This window comes from Crinia signifera, chromosome 11 (assembly GCF_055691185.1).
Source record: "Crinia signifera chromosome 11, ASM5569118v1, whole genome shotgun sequence".
Classification (NCBI taxonomy): domain Eukaryota; kingdom Metazoa; phylum Chordata; class Amphibia; order Anura; family Myobatrachidae; genus Crinia; species Crinia signifera.
In genome coordinates, this window is record NC_139227.1 from 48,552,726 (window position 1) to 48,574,106 (window position 21,381).

At 45.1% G+C, this 21,381-nt stretch overlaps 1 protein-coding gene across 1 annotated transcript in view; it reads left to right on the forward strand.

Moving 5' to 3' along the window:
* Window positions 1-21,381, forward strand: part of MLYCD (malonyl-CoA decarboxylase) — a 48,838-nt gene that overhangs the window by 20,969 nt on the left and 6,488 nt on the right. The window contains exons 3-4 of the mRNA XM_083165404.1: window positions 1,469-1,625; window positions 10,474-10,623. Coding sequence (XP_083021530.1) covers window positions 1,469-1,625; window positions 10,474-10,623 — 307 coding nt within the window. The remainder of the gene's footprint in view (window positions 1-1,468; window positions 1,626-10,473; window positions 10,624-21,381) is intronic.

Here is a 21,381-nt window from a genome sequence, read left to right on the forward strand (position 1 = left end):
CTACCACAATGGTAATTGTGATATAAGGGTCTAGAGAATTGGCATCAGACTATTTTCCACCAGTAATGTAACCTTGAGATCCAGAATATTGAGGTCAGGAACTATAGACTGTTTTTAGGGAAAGACGGGAAATCCTGGTCTGCTTAGCAGTTCTCTCCAACATTACTTCAATATATGTTTGAGGTCCATCAAGGGAATTGGTGTCTGGGATATTTTGGGTAACTCCAATACTCTGATCTTCCTTCACCAACGCTGCTCCATGTGCTGTGGATTGTTACCATGTTGGAAGGTGACCTTCCTCTTCTGACTAATGATAATATATGAGCTGTTTTACAGGCTATAGCTATTCCAGCAGGAACATGGCACAGAAATCCCACAAGACCATCCAACTTTTCAGTGACAATCCTGGTCATTGCTTGCAGGCGTATGCTAATTATCTGAACGGGATATTCATTTTTGGTTGGCTAATTGAACGCTGTCTCTGCTCTTCTGTATATTAATGTTTCACTTATTTTTGCTAGAAAATTGTTATTGTTCTTCACTTGTACTTTGGCTGGATCTTGATTTGATGCTTTTACATCAAAGTCCTGTAATTGCTGTTTCTGTGCTGGTGCATACACCTCACCCCCTGCTATTGGCTGACTCAGAATTCCTATCTGGGAATCTTCTCACTGACAGGGGTTTAGACAGGACGGGCTAGAGGTTAACGCGAGGGCCCACTCACACTGTGGCGCGGCAGATGGACAGTAATTAAACCCTGTTATGAGCGCTGTCTCTTCTAGAGTGTAACCTGTGTTTGCTATATTCATTACGTCTGCATTTCTAGCCTTGGGAATGTGACAAGTATTCATGTGGTAATTGTATCTGCTTTAGACATGAGAATAACAGCATGATGGTGCATCAAATGATCACGTGTACACACATTAAAGCTGGAGAGGTTATGCTGGCAGACGCGTGCTCCTGATTACTGGAGAATATAGCTAATATATGTAAGAAATCATGCGTGGAAAAAGGAGCTGCAGCGAAGAGGGTGGGAGCAGCACTGGCAAAATGGGTGCTGTTTGGCACTGGTAAACTGGAACTCCAGGGGAAGGGTGTTGCCCCTGGGGAAGGAGAACTATAGAGTGCACACTGGAAATGGAGGCATCAATGAGGAGAATTGTTAAGAGGAACCACTGTGAGGGGGTGGGACACCAAGGAAAGTGGAGTCGTAGTGAGGGGGCGTGGCTGTGTGAAAGGGTAACTTCAGTGAGGTGGGGGGAGGGGCTGAGAAAGGAGAGCTGTTGTGATGGGGTGTGGCTCTGGGAAAGGGCAGCTGCAGTGAGGTGGGGGAAGGGGCAGTAGGGCAACTTTTGCTCTGTAAATTTAGCAGGAGAACAGCTTGGACCTTATTCCTTTTATTGTTTGCAGCTGTTCTATGGTGCATGTTGCTTTACAGTGCAGAAGGGTAATGTTGCTGTCTCTGTAGGTACGAGGCGGTGCATCCAGTCAGGAACTGGACAGACATGAAGCGCAGAGTCGGTCCATACAGGAGGTGCTTCACCTTCACTCACAGTGCGATGCCAGGCGAACCGCTCATTGTACTACACGTGGCTCTGATGCAGCACATTTCATGCAGCATACAGGTGAGTTGGGTGGAAAGAGAGACAGTGAGCAGAGTGTATCATATGTATGGCATGGTGGCATAGTGGTTAGTAGTGCTTTGCCTGCAGATCTACTAAACATATGTTGTGAGAATGTGGTTTGTACCAGTTCAATAATCCTCTCGCCTCAGCTCCTGCATGGTCTGCCTTGTATTTATTTTATTAATAGCTGTAATTATTAGAATTTATGAGATGGATATCCTATCTTTCTTCTTCCTACTTCATGGCAGCCATTACATTGGGTTCATCCCTCTCTCTCGCTCCCAATTAGACAGGTAGTTTTTCCCCAGGATCTAACTCCTCTTCCTCTCCCTATATAACTGTCTCCTCTGTCTATAAGCAGGTACTTAGATTTAGTGTTTTGTTGTTTTTAGGTTCCAGCAAACTGGTTATGCTGCTGGACCCTGGGCATTACAGGACTGGCAGTGCCTTACCCTATATATGGTCCGGGCCGGTGGCATAGACATAGATATTTAGGAAATACGGCTGTCTCTTAATCTGGGTAGTTGGAATATAGGGGGAATTAATTCCCCCCCCCCAAAAAACAAATCAGTGCTGATATAACTTAACAAATTGCGCTTGGATGTGGCTCTTCTGCAGGAGACACATCTCAGTGCAACAGAAACTCTGAAACTTAATTTGTTGGGTTGGAAACTAACGTCAGCAGCCCCTTACAACTCGAATGCCAGAGGCTTGGCAATCCTGGTGAGATCCCACCTGCCCATAACTGTGTCCAATGTGGTGGCTGACCCCGACGGAAGATACTTATTGTGTCATATGAAGTATGAATTACAATCCTTTTTTAATTTTTTTTTTCATTTGATAACCTCCCCTGTCTTGGATAGACAGGCCCCAAACACTAAAAGACCTAGACTTCCCAAATTTGGATTCCAGGCATTAGCAACCCAATTACAATTATTAGATGTATGGAGAACTTTGAATCCCATTAAAAAAGATTTCACATGCCTATCAGCTTCCACTCAGGACCTGATAGTTTCACGTCTGAGTACTATAAATTTAGTACAACAAGATTGCCCCATTTCTAGTGAAAGTCTTCAATTCCATCCTACAAGCCCCCACGATCCCACTTCAACACGGCCAACATACATATTCTTCCCAAACCCGGCAGAGATATTTCAGACCCAGTCTCTTAAAAGCCATTTTCTTTACTTAATCTTGACTACAAACTTTTAACCAAAATCCTGGCTGAACGACTTAAATTGATAGTTCCAGTATTAGTACACTAGTGTTCCCTCTAGAAATGAGGGCGGGCAGGGCGCCGCTGCAAGGGGGCGGACCGGGCCCGCTGATGTCACAGTTGTGGGCGGTCCCGGGCCGCGACTTCACGAAAAGGGGCGGTCCCGGGCCGCAACGTCACGAAAAGGGGCGGGCCCGGCCGGCGCCGTTACTAAAGGGGGCTGGCCCGGCACGCCAAAGTTACCGTGCTGCTGGGGAAGCGCTGGGAATCGCCGTCTAAGGCGGCGCTGCGCTTCCCTGTGCACACAGCCAGGGCAGGCACCACGCTGTTTTAGCGGGGCGCTGCTAGCAGGGCAGGGCGCATTTTGCCCTGTCAAAATCGGGCAGGGCGCAGCGTCCCGCTAAAACAGCCTAGTACACTAGTACACACTGACTAAACTGGTTTTGTGATAGGAAGACAGCCAGTAACAAACATAAAGCGGGTCCTGTCGGTAGTGTGTGACTCCCAGTGTGCCGCGTCGAACATGCCTAGGGCAATTCTATCTCTGGATGCAGAGAAGGCCTTTGACATTGTACACTGGGACCACTTATTCTATACTTTGAAGAGATTTGGCTTTCCACCACTATTTGTAGACTGGCTTACAACTCTTTACCCTGGATCCTCCTCAAGGATACTGTGTAATGGAAACATCTCAGATCCCTTTCCCATCTTGCGTGGCACAAGGCAGGGGTGCCCCATGTCCCCGCTCCTCTGGCATTAGAACCTTTGGTGGTGGCTCTGAGAGAGTCCCCATTATACCAAGGAATTCGAGTGGGTGGCGTGGACATGAGGGTAGCCCTTCTTGCTGGTGACATGCTACTATTTCTCTCACATCCAGAACATTCTATCCCGATAGCCATGCATATAATACAACATTTTTGGTAGCTTCTCTGGATATAAAGTGAATGTGAACAAGTCAGAGCTCTTAATGTTACGGGGTAACACACCCAACTTGGCCTCCTCCCCAGATTTGCAGTCTATAAAATTTCAACCCTCCCACATTACATATTTGGGGATACAGATCACTAATAAACCAGAATCCATATACAAAATTAATATCGCTCCAGCCATTGCTAAGGCTAAACAATCAATGGGAGTATGGCAAGATCTCCCATTATCCCTTCTAGGCAGATAAAAACGATTATTCTCCCGAGACTGACTTACATATTACAGCTACTTCCCATCAAAATCTCCCCCTCTGACGTTAAGATACTAATGAGTCTATGTACCAAATTTCTTTGAAGGTCTGGTAAATCACAAATGTCCATGGCTAAGCTGCAGCTACCAAAATCAGAAGGAGGTTTAGGATTTCCAAACCTAGCCCTATACTCTCGGTCTTTGTTGACTAGATACGCAATGGATTGGCTCATGGAGTCCAATAGGTTCACCATGCATGAACTAGATTGTGCACTATTCCATCTGTTCTCACCCGGCGCACTACTACACACGCCTAAGGCACGAATCCCTAAGCACATATTTAATCATCTCATTTTTCGGGACACATATGAGGCATGGTGGTTCACATGTAAATCTCTAGGAAATTCTCTTGTTAAACACTAAATGGCTTTCAATATGGGGAAATCCTATGTTCTCTCCGGGAATAGACAACCCTGCATTTTGGGATTGACCTCGCAGGTTTTTGACCCGGGAGGACCGATTATGAGCTTTGCACAACTGAAACTTTACAGTCTAAACACTCAAAGCACCTTTCCTATGATGTAGTTGTTCTATTATGTGGCATCTTTCCCCCTCAGCCCCCAGATTCATCAGTTGTACAAAACAAACTGTATTCCCTCATAGAAAAATTTGCTAAACCCAATTTCAAAACGAAATGAATATACGGAGAATATATAACACCTAAAGCTGTGAAAATAAAAGAACAGGCTAGGAATCAATGGCTTAGAGACAAATCTCAAGCGATATAATGTTTAAATACTTTGATACAACACTCCGATCCTTACGGTCCTCGATGCTACAAGAAACACATTCGAAAATAATACACTTTGCATATATATCGCCGGCTCAGCGAAGTCATTTTGTTTCGGAGGAAACCAGGAGATGCCTGAAATGTGGTTCCGGCACAGCGACTCTGTTCCATAACATTTGGACCTGCCGGCGTCTAAAAAAGTATTGGTATAAAGTGGTGAATATTGAGGCATCAATAACAGTTGAAGAGGTCAGAAGAGCAGAGCCAACAAAGACCCCTCATACCCAACATGATACCTGAACCATGGAAGGGGTAAGAGGAACACTTCTGGCCTCCTGTATCTCAGCGACTTCCAGCATGGAGACTCTGTTACAAAGAAATAGTCATAAATCAAAGTACAAAAAAAAAAAAAAGGTGCTTATTCCGATTGTACTGAACGGCAGAAGGTACCTAAGGTTCTGCATAGGAAAAGAGCACTACCAATTCACTTGCCTTCCATTCGGCCTCACCTCCTCTCTGAGTCTTTACGAAGGTTCTCGTGGTGCGGATAGAAAATCTGAGAAAGCGAAAAATCATGATATGGGCATACTTGGACGACCTCTTGATTCAGGAAAGCGAGGTTATTGCAGCAAGATATTATACCATCCAATTCCTTCAAGATCACGGGTGGCTGGTAAACTGGGAAAAGAGTCGACTTATTCCTACTGAAAACCGAAATTAACGCATCAATATTCTTATGCTTTTATTATACTGTTTTTCTTAACTATTGCTATTTTTGCTGCAGATGGCATTAGCTTGTTGCACAAGGTACTAGCTACGGCATATGAGGCCTACCCTTTGCGTTAAGCAGCAATAGTTTGTCAGAAGCAGCAGCCATTTTTGTATTAATTCAATACGGACTTGTCCAGTCATATTTTAGCCCATATGAATAATGGAGTAACTGAGCTCAATAAAGTATAAATATTGGGCATAAAGAGGGAGTGGTTAAGCAATTGAGGAAGCAGTTCAGAGGACAAGTGATTGGAGCTGGGGGTACAGGTAAACTATCCCTGAGGTGTTGACTGATAACTGTCCCTGTCTTCTGTAACTGAGTTCCCTTGGATGGTAGGGAAGCAATCGGTTGCAAGCAAGGAAGTTGTCGGAGTCCCCGATATGAGGTGATCACTACAGATGCCAGCGCCATAGGCTGGGGGGCACATGGTCTAGGCAAAACCTGTCAAGGTGTGTGGTCATCTGAAGAGGCAGAGTTCTCCTCCAATCACAGGGAGCTAAGAGCAGTATGGCAGGCGGTGAAGTTCTTTCGCGAAGACCTCACAGGATCTGACCTGCGTATCATTTTAGACAACGCTACAACCGTTTCATATATAAACCGGCAAGGTTGGTGAAAGAGGTCAAGTATTGTTGGAAGAGGTACAAAATATCATGACATGGGCCGAAGAGAATCTTCAATCGATATCAGCTTTGCACGTGCCGGGAGAAGACAATCAGGTGGCAGACTTCCTGAGTCGCAGAAGTGTTGTATCGGGAGAATGGCAACTCAAAGAGTCCGTGTTTCAGCTGATAGTAAGTCGTTTCGACCAGCCTGAAATAGACCTTATGGCATCGTCGGCCAACAAGAAACTTCCTCACTTTTTCTCCAGGTACCTGACACGGGGGTCGTACGGAGTGGATGCCCTGTCTCAGAAGTGGAAATTCTCCCCAGCTTATGTCTTACCTCCGTTTTCTCTGATACACAGGGTGTTGTGGAAAGTCAGAACAGAAAGGAGCCAAGTCATAATTGTGCTACCATACTGGCCCAGAAGGGCTTGGTTTCCTATGGTGGAGAGCATGGAGGTAGCGGTTCCATTGTTCCTGCCAGTATCTGTGAACCTTCTCAGTCAGGGTCCTGTGAATTGGCAAGATCCTCAGAAGTTGTTTGACGGCTTGGAGATTGAGAGGCAACAGCTAAGGAGCAAGAACCTTTCCCCGGATGTCATTGAAGTTCTTCAAGCTAATAAGAAAGTCTCATCATCTATCTAATTACAGAATATGGAAGATATTTGTAAAATAGTCCAATGGCAAGTCTTATTTTCCCAAAGCAAATATATTGCATGTGTTACAATTCCTTTGTGATGGATTCAACAAAGGGTTGGCAGTATCCACGCTGAAGGTGCATATTTCAGCTTTGAGTGGATAAGAGATTTGCGGAACATAGTCTGGTAAAGAGGTTTTTCCAGGCTATTAAAAGAATTCCACTGTTGATTAGGTCTATGGTTCCTCAATGGGACCTTAATTTAGTTTTAAATGGATTAATGTTGGTACATTTTGAGCCATTGGATAGAGCCAATTTGAAGTTTCTGACATGGAAAGTTGCTTTCCTGATCGCATTTACGTCATCCAAAATAGTGGGTGAGCTGCAAGCTTTGTGCATGAAAGATCAATATTTGAAGATCTTCCCGGGCAGAGTGGTTCTTCGAACTGGGCCATCATCTCATTCACTTTCATGTGAATCAAGAGATTGTTTTACCTTGCTTTGCCCTAATCCTTCAAACAAGAAGGAAGAAAACTTACATACTCTGGATGTGGTCAGGGCCATCAAAATTTATTTGGATAGGTCTGGCAGTTTTAGGCAGACTGAAACTTTACTGGTAATTCCCCAAGGAGCAAAGAAAGGATTTGCTCAGTCGAAACAGACTATTTCAAGATGGCTCAAAGAAGTTATTTCATTTACCCACAAGAAGGTAGGACGTGTGGTTCCAGAAGGTATAAAGGCACACTCAACTAGGGCATTGGCGGGTTCATGGGCAAGAGAGGCGAAAGTTTTGCTAAAGAGATATGCCAGGCGGTTACTTGGTAATCTTTGCTCACCTTCTCCAAACCTTATGCTCTGGATGTTTTTTTTTTTTTTTTTTCGAGGCTCGTTTTGGAAGTGAAGCGTTGTGGCAAGCCTTGGCTTGAGGTATCATATTGCCCTCCCTACTGCTTTGGTACATCCCAATGTAATGGCTGCCATGAAGTAGGAAGAAGAAAGCAATGGGTTATACTTACGATAATTCCTTTTCTTCTGAATACTTCACGGCAGCCCATTTTTTTTTAGCCCTTCCTGTCTGTGTTTTTTCCCTAGGATCTGGGCGGCGACATTCAAAGACTATGGATACAAGGGAGGTGCTCAGCTATATAGGGAGAGGAAGAGGAGGAGCTAGATCCTGGGGGAAAAAAAAACTACCTATCTAATTGGGGGAGAGAGGGATGAAGTACTCCGAAGAAAAGGAATTATCGTAAGTATGATCTGTTGCTATCTATCCATCCATCCCCCCCCCCCCCCCCCCCATATGCATGGACTTTGTCATATACTGTCCGAATCCGATGCGGTACTGAAAGGGTCTAATTGCCTGAAATAACGGCACATTCCTAATTATAGCAGTTGGATTCCTGTGGATAGCTAGTGTCACTCAAGACTCTGACTTAATAAGGAGCCTTTGAAGATAATGAAAAGGAAAGCGGTGCTAATTTGCTGAATGGGGGAACTTTCTGACAGACACCCCCTGGAAGTTTGACGAGAGCCCACTGGGTGACCCCAGCTCTGTAGAAGGAGCATAGAGAATAACTGCAGTGCGCTATTAGAATAGAGGTCATGACTCCTTGTAGAGGGGACGCCGAATCGCTACCACAGCATCTATAATTGCGGGAACTGTACCAGGGACAGACTGTTGTTTAATGATTGCACAGGTATTTATAGCTTTGTGGATAGATCGTCCAGACAATGAATCATTTAGGGCTTGCAAATGTACAATACATATCCTAAATAATGCATGTTAGCGGTGATTTTCATCACAAGTGTATAGCTCTAGGCAATTATATCCCTGGGGATAGATTATGCATACAATGACATGCTTAGCAGAAGTTAGTGTTCTATTGTTATACAAAACAGGGAGCTTAATCCCATCCCACGTCTATTATTACCAGTAGCCAGGTCGGCAGAGAAGAGCAACGTTAATCAGAGATAGACCAATACGAAGTGACCAGTAAGAGTAGCCAGTACCAGTGTTTCCCAATACCTGTTCCCTATTGGTCAGGTCAGAGGGTCTTTGACATTGAATGGACCGATGTGTCCACATACATCTACGTGCGTAAGTCGCATTATAAATAACACGAGTTCTATATAACTTTTTTTTAAAAATAGTCTTATTTGAAAAACCGTTATGGCCTACAAGCCGCTACTGTTGACTACACCCAGAGTGAAACCAGTTTAGTGCAAATATGTAATCCGTCTGCAAAACCGTACATGTTTCACTAAGGATTTTCCTATTCTTTGCAAATGTGAGGAGCGCTGTAAGCAATGCATCAGTTAAGAATGGGATTGTTGATATTACTAGGTCATGTGTTGCTCCATTCGGGATGCATAGCCACCAAAGCCAACACTAGTTATATTGTTCTGTAGCTAGTAAGTAAAATGGTTACAGAGGTCTCCTGTGCTCTAATCGTGTTATACCGGTGCTCTAGCACAGGGGTGCTTAACCTCAGTCCTCAAGTACCCCCAACAGTTCATGTTTTCTGGTAAACCTACAAGTGCACAGGTGTACTCATCACTCATTCACACATTTTAAAAGATCCACAGGAGGAGCAAATGACTTCACTTGTGATTCTGTGTGGAGACCTGGAAAACGTGCAGTGTTGGAGGTCCTTGACTATTGAGGTTGAGAACCACTGCTGTAGCACAATTATAATGACCATATTATGTGCTGTGTAGTCATTAGTATTAGTTCTACTGTATGTATGGTTTTCTGTGGACTCATTACTGCTTCTGCTGTGTTCCATCAGTTACCGCTTTCATGGGGTCCTAGATTTACAGCAGCATGGAGTCCAGGGCTAATAGGGTGGTTAGCACGTGCAGGGTCTATCTGTAATAAAACCATAACTATGTATTTTATATTGCAATGAGATGTGTAATACCGCTTTCACACAGCGGCAGCCGAATAACCCAGCAATTACCCGGCATTTAAAGCGCCTTTCACACAGAAAAGGGACCAGTGTATTTCATGAAGGAACTGCTTCACCTGGGAATTTAACTTTCTGTGTGAAAGGGGTATTAGTGGTCAGGGCCATACAGCACATGGATACATTCCTGCACTAGAGGGTACCACATGGAATTGTAGCACTGCAAATGGATTACACCACTTGGGCAGCTGTTAATGCGCATTTTAAATTGTGTTTTAAATTCCTGGATTAACCTACTAACTCCCTTTGTTACGATTATTGTTTTGAACTCATGCTACAAAAAATGGGAAATTCTATTGTTACTATGTAACCCCTTTCTGTATACTCACATTTTTGATATATGACTCTCATGCCTGAGAACGCAGTAATGTATTCCGTGTTGTTTTGATGCTTTGACACAATAAAAAGTTTAAAAAAAAAAAAAAAATTGAGTTTTAAGTGTTAAAAGCACAATGCCTGTAATGCAAGGAAGATGCATTAACTACACAATATGGGCCTGGTAACTTTGTATCTAGAACACGCCATGTTGCAAGGAGAGCAAATACATTTTGCACCATGGTTTTGCCCAGATGCACAGTTACCTGCCTTGTTTGCTTTACATCAAAATCACCTCTCAGATCCTTATGGGTAAAATTGTGTTTTTTTTTAAATGTCCTTCTAAGTATTAACCTGTTTCCTTCTCGCTCCAGGAGATTGTGAAAGAGATTCCTCCGTCGGAGGCGGAAGATGGAAACAAAGTCAAGTCGGCCATTTTCTACTCCATCAGCCTGACGCAGCAAGGCCTTCAGGGAGTGGAGCTCGGTAATCACCTGATAAAGCGGGTTGTGAAGGAGTTGCAGGTAACTTACATTTATTAACGGCTAAACCCCCCCCCCCCCCTTTTTTTTTTTTTTGTATCCTTAATCTGAAAATAAACTCTCTATTACAATGTGTGCGCTTATACAATGTACTTGTGAAGAGGAGCAGAGGCCGCAGTCTCTCTCCAGTGCCAATCACTGCTTAATATCAAGCTTAGCTGTCCCTGGCATCTGCCACATTGTACAGCGTGTGTGACATTTTGTCTGTGTGCCAACCCCCTCTGCAGGCAGAACTTCTGTGCCCATGAAATCCTGCCGGGCTGTACAGCTTCTCTGGTACACAATGTGCAGACTCAGAGGCCATTAGTTACATAATCTCCTTCTGCCATGGGCGCGCACATCCACTACAACACTTCTCACTTTGTTATAAACACTGGGGGACCTATTCAATTAGGTACAGGGTTTAAACTTGGTCCTGCATGCTAACCCATAGATTTGTAAAAGTGGGTTATTCTATTCTGAATACAGTTGCATGTAACGTGCAGCTCTGATTCTGCATCATACAGCGCCTCAATGATGGGTGTTATTAAAGTTTATAATCCATGTGTATATTCCATATTCCTCTGTCATATCATACTAGATCATCTTCTGATGATCACCCAGCACTGCTGAAAAGCACAGTCCACTTCCATATTATACTAGATCATCTTCTGATAAGCACCTAGCACTGCTGAAAAGCACAGTCCACTTCCATATCATACTAGATCATCTTCTGATAATCACCTAGCACTGCTGAAAAGCACAGTACACTTCCATATCATACTAGATCATCTTCTGATAATCACCTAGCACTGCTGAAAAGCACAGTCCACTTCCATATCATACTAGATCATCTTCTGATAATCACCTAGCACTGCTGAAAAGCACAGTCCACTTCCATATCATACTAGATCAGGCATGTCCAACGTTGGCCCTCCAGATGTTGTGAAACTACACATCCCAGCATGCTTTGCAATAGTTTTAGCATTCTCGAATAGCAAAACTGTGGCAAAGCATGCTGGGATGTGTAGTTTCACAACATCTGGAGGGCCAACGTTGGACATGCCTGTACTAGATCATCTTCTGATAATCACCTAGCACTGCTGAAAAGCACAGTCCACTTCCATATCATACTAGATCATCTTCTGATAATCACCCAGCACTGCTGAAAAGCACAGTCCACATCCATATCGTACTAGATCATCTTCTGATAATCACCCAGCACTGCTGAAAAGCACAGTCCACTTCCATATCCTCCTAGATCTTCTGATAATCACCCAGCACTGCTGAAAAGCACAGTCCACTTCCATATCATACTAGATCATCTTCTGATAATCACCCAGCACTGCTGAAAAGCACAGTCCACTTCCATATCATACTAGATCATCTTCTGATAATCACCCAGCACTGCTGAAAAGCACAGTCCACTTCCATATCATACTAGATCATCTTCTGATAATCACCCAGCACTGCTGAAAAGCACAGTCCACTTCCATATCATACTAGATCATCTTCTGATAATCATTTAGCACTGCTTTAAAGCACAGTCCACTTCCATATCATACTAGATCATCTTCTGATAATCACCTAGCACTGCTTTAAAGCACAGTCCACTTCCATATCATACTAGATCATCTTCTCATAATCACCCAGCACTGCTGAAAAGCACAGTCCACTTCCATATCATACTAGATCATCTTCTGATAATCACCCAGCACTGCTGAAAAGCACAGTCCACTTCCATATCATACTAGATCATCTTCTGATTATCACCCAGCACTGCTGAAAAGCACAGTCCACTTCCATATCATACTAGATCATCTTCTGATAATCACCCAGCACTGCTGAAAAGCACAGTCCACTTCCATATCCTCCTAGATAATCTTCTGATAATCACCCAGCACTGCTGAAAAGCACAGTCCACTTCCATATCATACTAGATCATCTTCTGATAATCACCTAGCACTGCTGAAAAGCACAGTCCACTTCCATATCATACTAGATCATCTTCTGATAATCACCTAGCACTGCTGAAAAGCACAGTCCACTTCCATATCATACTAGATCATCTTCTGATAATCACCTAGCACTGCTGAAAAGCACAGTCCACTTCCATATCATACTAGATCATCTTCTGATAATCACCCAGCACTGCTGAAAAGCACAGTCCACTTCCATATCATACTAGATCATCTTCTGATAATCACCCAGCACTGCTGAAAAGCACAGTCCACTTTTGTTTCTAAGAAAACGTCCCTTGCCTTATCTGAAAATGTTTGCAGAAATGACTGTGTCCTGTAAGTTCATTTTAGGGAGACTGATGAATCACTTTTTTTGTTTAGTCTGCTGTGCCATTGGCCATTGATGTACACAATGCTCGGCGCAGTACCACAAACAGGGTTGTGCTCCACCGTAGGTATTTGCAGAGACTAATGATGATTCCTCCCCAGCTTACTCGGCCCAATTACAGCACACTGTAGACATTGGTGTAATCTCCCCACCGGTATTCCATACACGCAGTGTCTCTTCTTTGTCTCTCGCAGGCAAGTTTCCCAGCACATTTGTGGTTCGCTGTTTACACAATGAGCCAGTTATTGCAGCATGCTTGTATTTGTGCTGCCTAATGTTACCCTGATGCACTTTGCGTAGGATATTACTGTAATGTATTGTGAGGAGTCACAATCTGCATCTGACACATGGAGACTGCTACATGTCCGTTGCCTTTCATGCGTATTCACCAGCAAAGTAAATTCCTATGTTTTCCATTGTTCTCTACAAGTTCCTTGTAAGTCCTGCGCACACAGATTCAGCAGTGTTTGGTCCACACTGACTCTTTATGGGGTTCTGTCACTTGTCCCGCTTTTTGTTCATGTGACAGAGTATTGGTCGGTCACATAATGAAATGTCCAAATGCGGGTCAGAATGTACTCGTCCATATGGCTGGTGCACATTTTATAGGGACAGGACAGTCTCAGAGTAAATCATGTGACAATACCGCGGTCATGGGAGTTTGCAGAAAAGCGCAAGTTTTTGGCCTCTTATCAGCACAGTGTAGTCATGTTGAACAGAAGCTACATAGATAATGGCAGTTGTGAGCTGTGGTATATGCTGCCTTTAACAGCTTGAATATTTCTTTATTCAGATGGATGTAATTCTTTCCTATTGGTACCAGGGCCATTTTACCCGCAATATGGGCCCCTGGGCAAAGCAGTGCCAGTGGGGCCCCTACATACACAACTATTTTCTATTGCCTTCATTCTTCAGATTTCCTCTCTCTCTCTATGTCATATTAATCTATTCTTGTTTAGATCTTTAAGCTTTCCCCTGTGCAGTCTAGTTACCTGGTGGGTAGGGCTCGGGCCTCTGACGTGTCTTGTTCTGCCCATCAGACTGACTGTAATGAAAGGCAAGGTTAGAGAGCGTGAGGAGATCGGTTGCCGGCAGGAATTATTACGCTCAGAAACTGTGTGACCTTTCCCAAGAGAGGATGTCGCACCAAGCGCGCACAGATACCCATCGCTTGCATGGGGATTTTGGTTTTCTTCACGTCTTTTTATTTTGATTATTATTTTTCTTCTCCTCCCATATGAGTGTAATCGTTGATAAGTCTTTCATCACCTCTCAGACAATCTGGGTTATTCCCCATAATGCTTATCTGCCCGGTACAGGACACCGGTGTTGCAGAATCCAGATGCCTTGTGAATAGCTTTTATATCTTCTTTAATGGCATTTTTTTTCTTCTATTGAATTCAGTTCTTTTTTTAATAATGATTTGATGCATTCAATTTTTTTTTAAATCTTAGATATATTCTTATATGGCCTAGCACATCATCTATGCTCATCCGGTTTTTATATACTGTTCTGTGCAGAACTATTGTTGGACTCACTCCTAAGACCTTTGTTGAATCGCTCATGTTCACATGTCATTGATCTCTATTGAGCATCCAGGCAGCGTGGTTGGGGTAGTGGTTAGCAGTCCTGACCAAGGCAGTATCTGAAGATTCTTCTGGGTTCGTCCTGCATACTGTTAATTGGCTTTTAATGAAATATGAAGCCTAATGGGATTATGGCGCCTTTATCGGATGCAGTCACAAAGTGACTATTGTGCGAAAAGCGCTTGTTTTTGTTGCGCATGCACACGGAGTGGGTAAGTTGCCATGACGATCACGACGAGGAATTGGGCAGTAAGTGACCAGAAGACAGCGTTTGGGACTGGTTGGGTAACGCAGGCATCTCATGGCTGTTAAGATGCTGTTCCGTGAGCGTGCATAAATTAGCAGTTGTAATGTTACTTGCTACTGAAGAGCCCTCTGTGTCCCTAGGTGAGCTGCTCAGACTCTGTGGTACACAGGTGTAGTCATTACTAACTGTCACATTACCAGATGACCTAGCTGGTGCACAGGTGCAGTCATTACTGTCACTTTTTCAAAAACGGTACATTAACTCCTTACAACACATTCTACAGATCCACCGGTGGTCTGGAAAACATGAAGCGTTGGTGGATCTTGGGGACCTGATGGTTTATGTACAAATCCAGTGTTGTGCAGACCTAGTCCTTTGTAATGGATTGCATCACATGACCTGACGTGCTGCAGCGCTAGGGGGTGGTGACTAGGACCGTTCTACACAATGGGAGCTGTTCGCCCAGAATCAAGGCTGTTCCGATGCTGCGTCTACAGACAGGTGACGTCTTATTTCCTGCCGTCTCTTCTTATGTTTGGTCTGCCTTATTGCACAGCCACTTCAACTATTTTGGTTCGGGGATGGAGCGCGGTGTTCCGTCAGCGAAAGGGTTATTCCATTTCCTTTGGTAAAAGTAATCTAGCACTGACATTTGCAGTCGTCGGCACCACTAGAACATCAAAGCGCTGCTTCTGCTGTCGGCTGTATAAGTTATTTAGTGTTCGAAGTGGGTATACTGCGCTCCCCTGTGGGTCGTGGTTTCGGCGCTGCTTAGCCTAAGGGGTGTCCCGTGCCCCCTATGGTTCATGCAAGAGAAATTGGGTTGGGCTGAAGCGCTGCCTGGGTGTGTTAAATGCAGTGAATAGAAGTAAGGAGAAGAAAGGTGTATTTGGTGCATAAAATGTTTATTTAAGTAAATAACAAGTGTTGCAATAATGATAATGAATACAATAAATGAAAAAACTGTTACATGGGGTGCATTGAATTTCGTGGTGATCGTTGAGTACCACTACTGAGAGCCCCTGAGGGTATTGGGGTATCAACAGATCCCTTTCTACCATAAGCCCAGAAAGGGCTTATGTCTCTCAGTATGTGTGACCTTAACGGGGCTTGGTTACAGTCTGGGTGCGTGCTGGGGATAAGCAGGGAGCGGCGTCCCACTGGCCTGCTTCTTACCCTGTCAGCGTTGCGGGGTTGTGCGGTAGTTCACGGTGCACAAGCACTTTGGTCCTCCCTTGGGTGGACCACCAGTGCGGGTGATGCAGCTTTCCCAGTCCTGGGAAGCCGGTCTTTCCTCCTCCCTTGTAGGTTGGTTTGTTTTGGATGCTGTTGACCGGGTGACGCTGCAGCCGCAGCGTTCTTCTCCCGGTGCTTTGTCTGTGTGGACGGTTCCACTCACTCTGTTGGCCGCGTCACTTCCGGGTATCGGGTCTCGCGAGACCAGCGGCGATTCCCGGGTGACGTTATTTTCAGAGTGGTGCGCTCGACTCCCGACGGAGGAGACTTGTTTTGTAGATGTAGATGCTCCCTCTTGTGCGGGAGATGCTGTTGTGGGTCCAACGCGTTTCGGCTTTCAATAGCCTTTGTCAAGGATGTCTCTGTTTCTCTGCGTGGCTTCATTTATTTGCTGAGGCTGGTGCTGATTGGTTTAGAGTTGGGTTTCAGTCATTGGTCCGTAAGTGCTGTGTGGGAGGTTACTGTTCTTTGATTGGCCCTGGGCTTTCATTGCGTAGTACATGGTGAAGTGGGGCGTGCAGGTAGCTCCATGCAGTATGACAATCACTGTCTCTAAATAACTAATGAATGTATCTGGCTCAATATATGTCCCTGTGGTGTATGTATCCTTTAATGATGATCTGGGTGTCATAGTTGCTATTTGGAAAAATGTTTAAAATCTCGCTGTGTGAGTTCTGTAATTATGCTAAAGTGGGAGAGATAAAGTTGTGTGTGCTAATTGCTGTTGTAATTTTTCTGACTGTGTGTTGCTCTGACGGCATGTATGGGTTATTGGTAGAACAGTGTTGAAGTAAGAGAGATAAAGTAAGAGATAGATAGTGAGAGAGGTAAAGTAAGAGAGCTAAAGTGGAGAGAGATGAAGTTGCAAATTTTTGCATATTAGGGTGGATGCTGCTTGGGGGTGGGTTATTCAGTAGGAATATTTGGATCAGTAGGAATTATTAAGACATTTGGTTGGATAATGGGATTGGTGGCGAGGTTGGAAGGGGGGAGTGGGGGGTGGTGGTTTTGCTTCTGTGTTTCGGTGGGTATAGTTGGGGGTTCACTGACAATGGGGGGATGGGAGTTGAGATGGAAGGACTGCAGGGGGGGGGGGGTGTTGTTATGAGGGGGAAAAAAGAGGGGGGTGGATGTGGGTGGGTGGATGTGGTGCGGATCTAATCTGAAGAGGTGGATAAGTTGATTTAGAGTTTGGACAGTATTACAGTATGGAGGCAATGTTGAAATCAATATTGAGTCCCTTTGGTTCTAGAGTTTTGAGGGTGTAAATCCATCTGAGTTCTTCCCGGTCTAGAGTCTTGCTGTAGTTGCCCCCCCTCCAGTTGGGTGTTACTAGTGAAATTATTGTGAATTGTATGTTGTCAGGGTTCTGTGCGTGTGTGTCTTTGTAGTGAGCGGACACACTGTGTTGCTCATACCCTTTCCGTATGTTCCGGATGTGCTCTGCCAGTCGTACCTTGAAAGGTCTGATGGTCCGGCCTACATATTGTAGGCCGCACGGGCATGTGAGTAGATAGATGACCCCCTTGGTGTGACATGTTAATTCGTTTCTGATTGTGAAGGTCTCTTTGGTGTTTGTGGTGCGGCTGCAGCGTCACCCGGTCAACAGCATCCAAAACAAACCAACCTACAAGGGAGGAGGAAAGACCGGCTTCCCAGGACTGGGAAAGCTGCATCACCCGCACTGGTGGTCCACCCAAGGGAGGACCAAAGTGCTTGTGCACCGTGAACTACCGCACAACCCCGCAACGCTGACAGGGTAAGAAGCAGGCCAGTGGGACGCCGCTCCCTGCTTATCCCCAGCACGCACCCAGACTGTAACCAAGCCCCGTTAAGGTCACACATACTGAGAGACATAAGCCCTTTCTGGGCTTATGGTAGAAAGGGATCTGTTGATACCCCAATACCCTCAGGGGCTCTCAGTAGTGGTACTCAACGATCACCACGAAATTCAATGCACCCCATGTAACAGTTTTTTCATTTATTGTATTCATTATCATTATTGCAACACTTGTTATTTACTTAAATAAACATTTTATGCACCAAATACACCTTTCTTCTCCATAAGTTATTTAGTGTCTGCGATGTGCTTTCTTGCCTGGTAAGTCCTTCGGCTCTGCACAGGGCTGTCTGTGCCAGCGTTTTTCTGCTGAACGCCTTCTTAGCAATGAGGATGGAGGGTGTCACAAGAGAAAACACAGAATCCACACCATGTCTCAGTAAATGGTGCCATTAAATCAGGTTGGACAATGCCCATCTCTCGCTAACAGCTGGTACATTATCAGATGAGACGGAGTTGATGAGTTTCCGTGTGAGATAAGAGTCCTTTCTGGCTCTGGGTGTATAGAGCAGAGCATTGTGGGATACATAATCCAGAAGACAACATCATTGGCTGGCTTAGCAATGATATTTGTACCTCAAGGTGGCCCAGTTGTGCTGCAGGTGGGCAGATGCAACATGCAAAGTTACAGATGTGGCAGCTGCCAGCCCTAGCTCAGATCCATATTGCAGTGTAAAGGCCCCCATACACTATGCTATTTGGGCACGATTTCACCCGATTCGGATGAATCGGGCCGTGAAATCGGCCCAAATCGCACTTGCAGACACCCCGTCCGAACCGATGCGCGGTCCCGTGCGCATCGGATCGGGGTCGGACGGGCTGCACATAAGATTTGCTAAATCTTATGTGCAGCCCAGCCCCGGAGCCGTGCGGGGGATGACAGCGGGCGGGGGATGCCGGCTATAGAGAGCCGAGCAGGGGGAGGCTGCATAGGAAGCCGGGCAGGAGGAGGGTGACAGCGGGAGCAGCGCGCCGGGCAGGGAGGATGACGCTGGCTGCTGGGCAGCGGCGGGAGCCGGGAGGAACACACTAACTTGAAAAAAAAAACAACCCATACAGATGACTAGCAAGCCATTGATTGGCTGAGACCTCTCTCAGCCAATCAGCGATTGGCTGAGAGAGGTCTCAGCCAATCAATGGCTTGCTAGTCATTCTGTATGGGTTGTTTTTTTTTTCAAGTTAGTGTGTTCCTCCCGGCTCCCGCCGCTGCCCAGCAGCCAGCGTCATCCTCCCTGCCCGGCGCGCTGCTCCCGCTGTCACCCTCCTCCTGCCCGGCTTCCTATGCAGCCTCCCCCTGCTCGGCTCTCTATAGCCGGCATCCCCCGCCCGCTGTCACCCTCCTCCTGCCCGGCTTTTTCAAGTTATCTGTGTTCCTCCCGGCTCCCGCCGCTGCCCGGCAGCCAGCGTCATCCTCCCTGCCCGGCGCGCTGCTCCCGCTGTCACCCTCCTCCTGCAAGTCAAATTCCACGTTTGCCAGATCTTCCTGGAGGGATCGTGCAGTCAGACACTGGAGTTGTGGTGTGGTACACTATTCCACTAGAAAGAGATACTTGTACAAATATGGTCAGCGTTTGACGTTTGCAATGAACATATAGACAAGCCTGATGCATTTTGGAATCAAGTTCTGTGGACCGATGAGGTTAAAATAGAATTTTTGGGCTGGAATGACCAAAGGTACGTTTGGAGAAGGAAGGGCACAGAATTTAATGAAAAGAACCTCTGTCCAACTGTTAAGCAGGAGGGGACCCTGCTGCACTGTCATAGTAACCTTTCTGTGCTGTTACACCCACACATGCCGATACATAAGTGCTAATGTATACTGCTGTTATTTTTATTCCCTATTTCTCAGTTAATACAGTGGTAATTTCACAATGAATCCTATTGGTTCCACTGTGCGCGGCTTCTATCAGTGTGTAATTCAATAGAAAGCCTACATACATCGTCAGTAATATCAATCTGACACCAAGCTACAGTAAGTGTGTATGGTGACAGTATGGCAGAAGGGGGACCGGTATGAGTTAGAGAGCCGATATACTATGTCTTAAACTTTACTTTAAAGGCACCCCACCCCACCTTATTCCTTTGGTTCTCACCGATTTCACGATCCTGACACTCTGATTACAGCCAGAACCTCTTCTAACCACCTTTTGGCTCTGACTGCCTTTTCCTTAGTAGGAGCACTCTTTCTTATACCTATAATACCCCTGTTACACATCCAGCCATTTCCCAGGTGTTTGCAGGTGAACGCGCTTCAACTCAGGATTTCTGCATGTACGAAACAACCTCCCAACCCAGGGTCACGGAGCAGAGATTCGGGTTGCTACAACCAGCAAATAGATTGTAAGCTCTTTCAGCCAGCAGCAGGCTTTTACTATTGAGCAGCCAGGTGAGGGTTCCTGTTACAGCGATCGGTGGGCACCCCAGTAGACTGACACCAAAGAAATTATTATAAGAAAATATAATTTTAAAGTGGTTTATATCATTAGCTGTATTTTTAAAAGCACCAAACAAGCCACCGCACTATGTAGAGAATATGTAATCATTATGTTAGTTACTTTATAGCGTACACATTTTACCGCACTTAACTGGATGTTTAGGTCTGTTAATCATATCTGTCGCAATGGAGCTTGCAGTTAAATCTTTCATTTGGACTCAGAGGTAACTCCAACACCTTCCACTGTGCTCCCTGTGCCATTGCTTTCTAGGATTTCCCACACAATGTAAGCCTGCAATGTTCCGGGATGTCAGGTGGATACAAGGAATATAGACCCTGTGCTGTCCATCACTTCTCTAATAGGACATTGTTATCGCTACATCATATGTCTGCATTCCACCGTATATTTTTTAAGGGCTGTTTTCTGTGGCTGCCAGTTTCCAAATAATTTGGGGAAGTGGACAAATGCTCCTTCAATTGGGATTGTTTAGGGAATGGACCAATCGCAGCTGCGCTACTCAGCAGCAGCATGAAGTAAACCATTACAGCTCATACGTTTCAATGCAAACATTTATGTATCCAGTAATGTAGTACCAGGATCTCAACGTTCCGTGTAACGGCAGCACCTGCTCAGCGGCCCCGGATCATAAATGACTTGGCACAGATTCCTGCCCATATTGAGCATCAGGGCCACAGCTGAACCAGGAGGCTACGTACATTAAATGTAACTCCTTCCATGAGTGCTGTCAGACCTAATTAATATGTGGGTGAATTTGGAGAGCAGAAAGCTGAATTGGTTAATAATTTGAGACTTCCATTTGTCTGCAGGGTTTGTAGTTGAGTTCCTGTGGAAACACGCTAGATTTACATAAGAGTTTGTCTCTTATTAAATATGTTTTTTTGTCTTATTCTTGCTGCTGGCTTTATCTCTTCACTTTCTGTAGCCCTAGTTCTTCTCCCAGAGGAGCCAGATTAATGGCCGTCTAATACATCCTCTTCATTTGCTATAAAAGCCTCAGTCTCTCTCTTTTTTTTTTTTTTTTTCTGGAGAGTTCCGGACGTTGTTGCT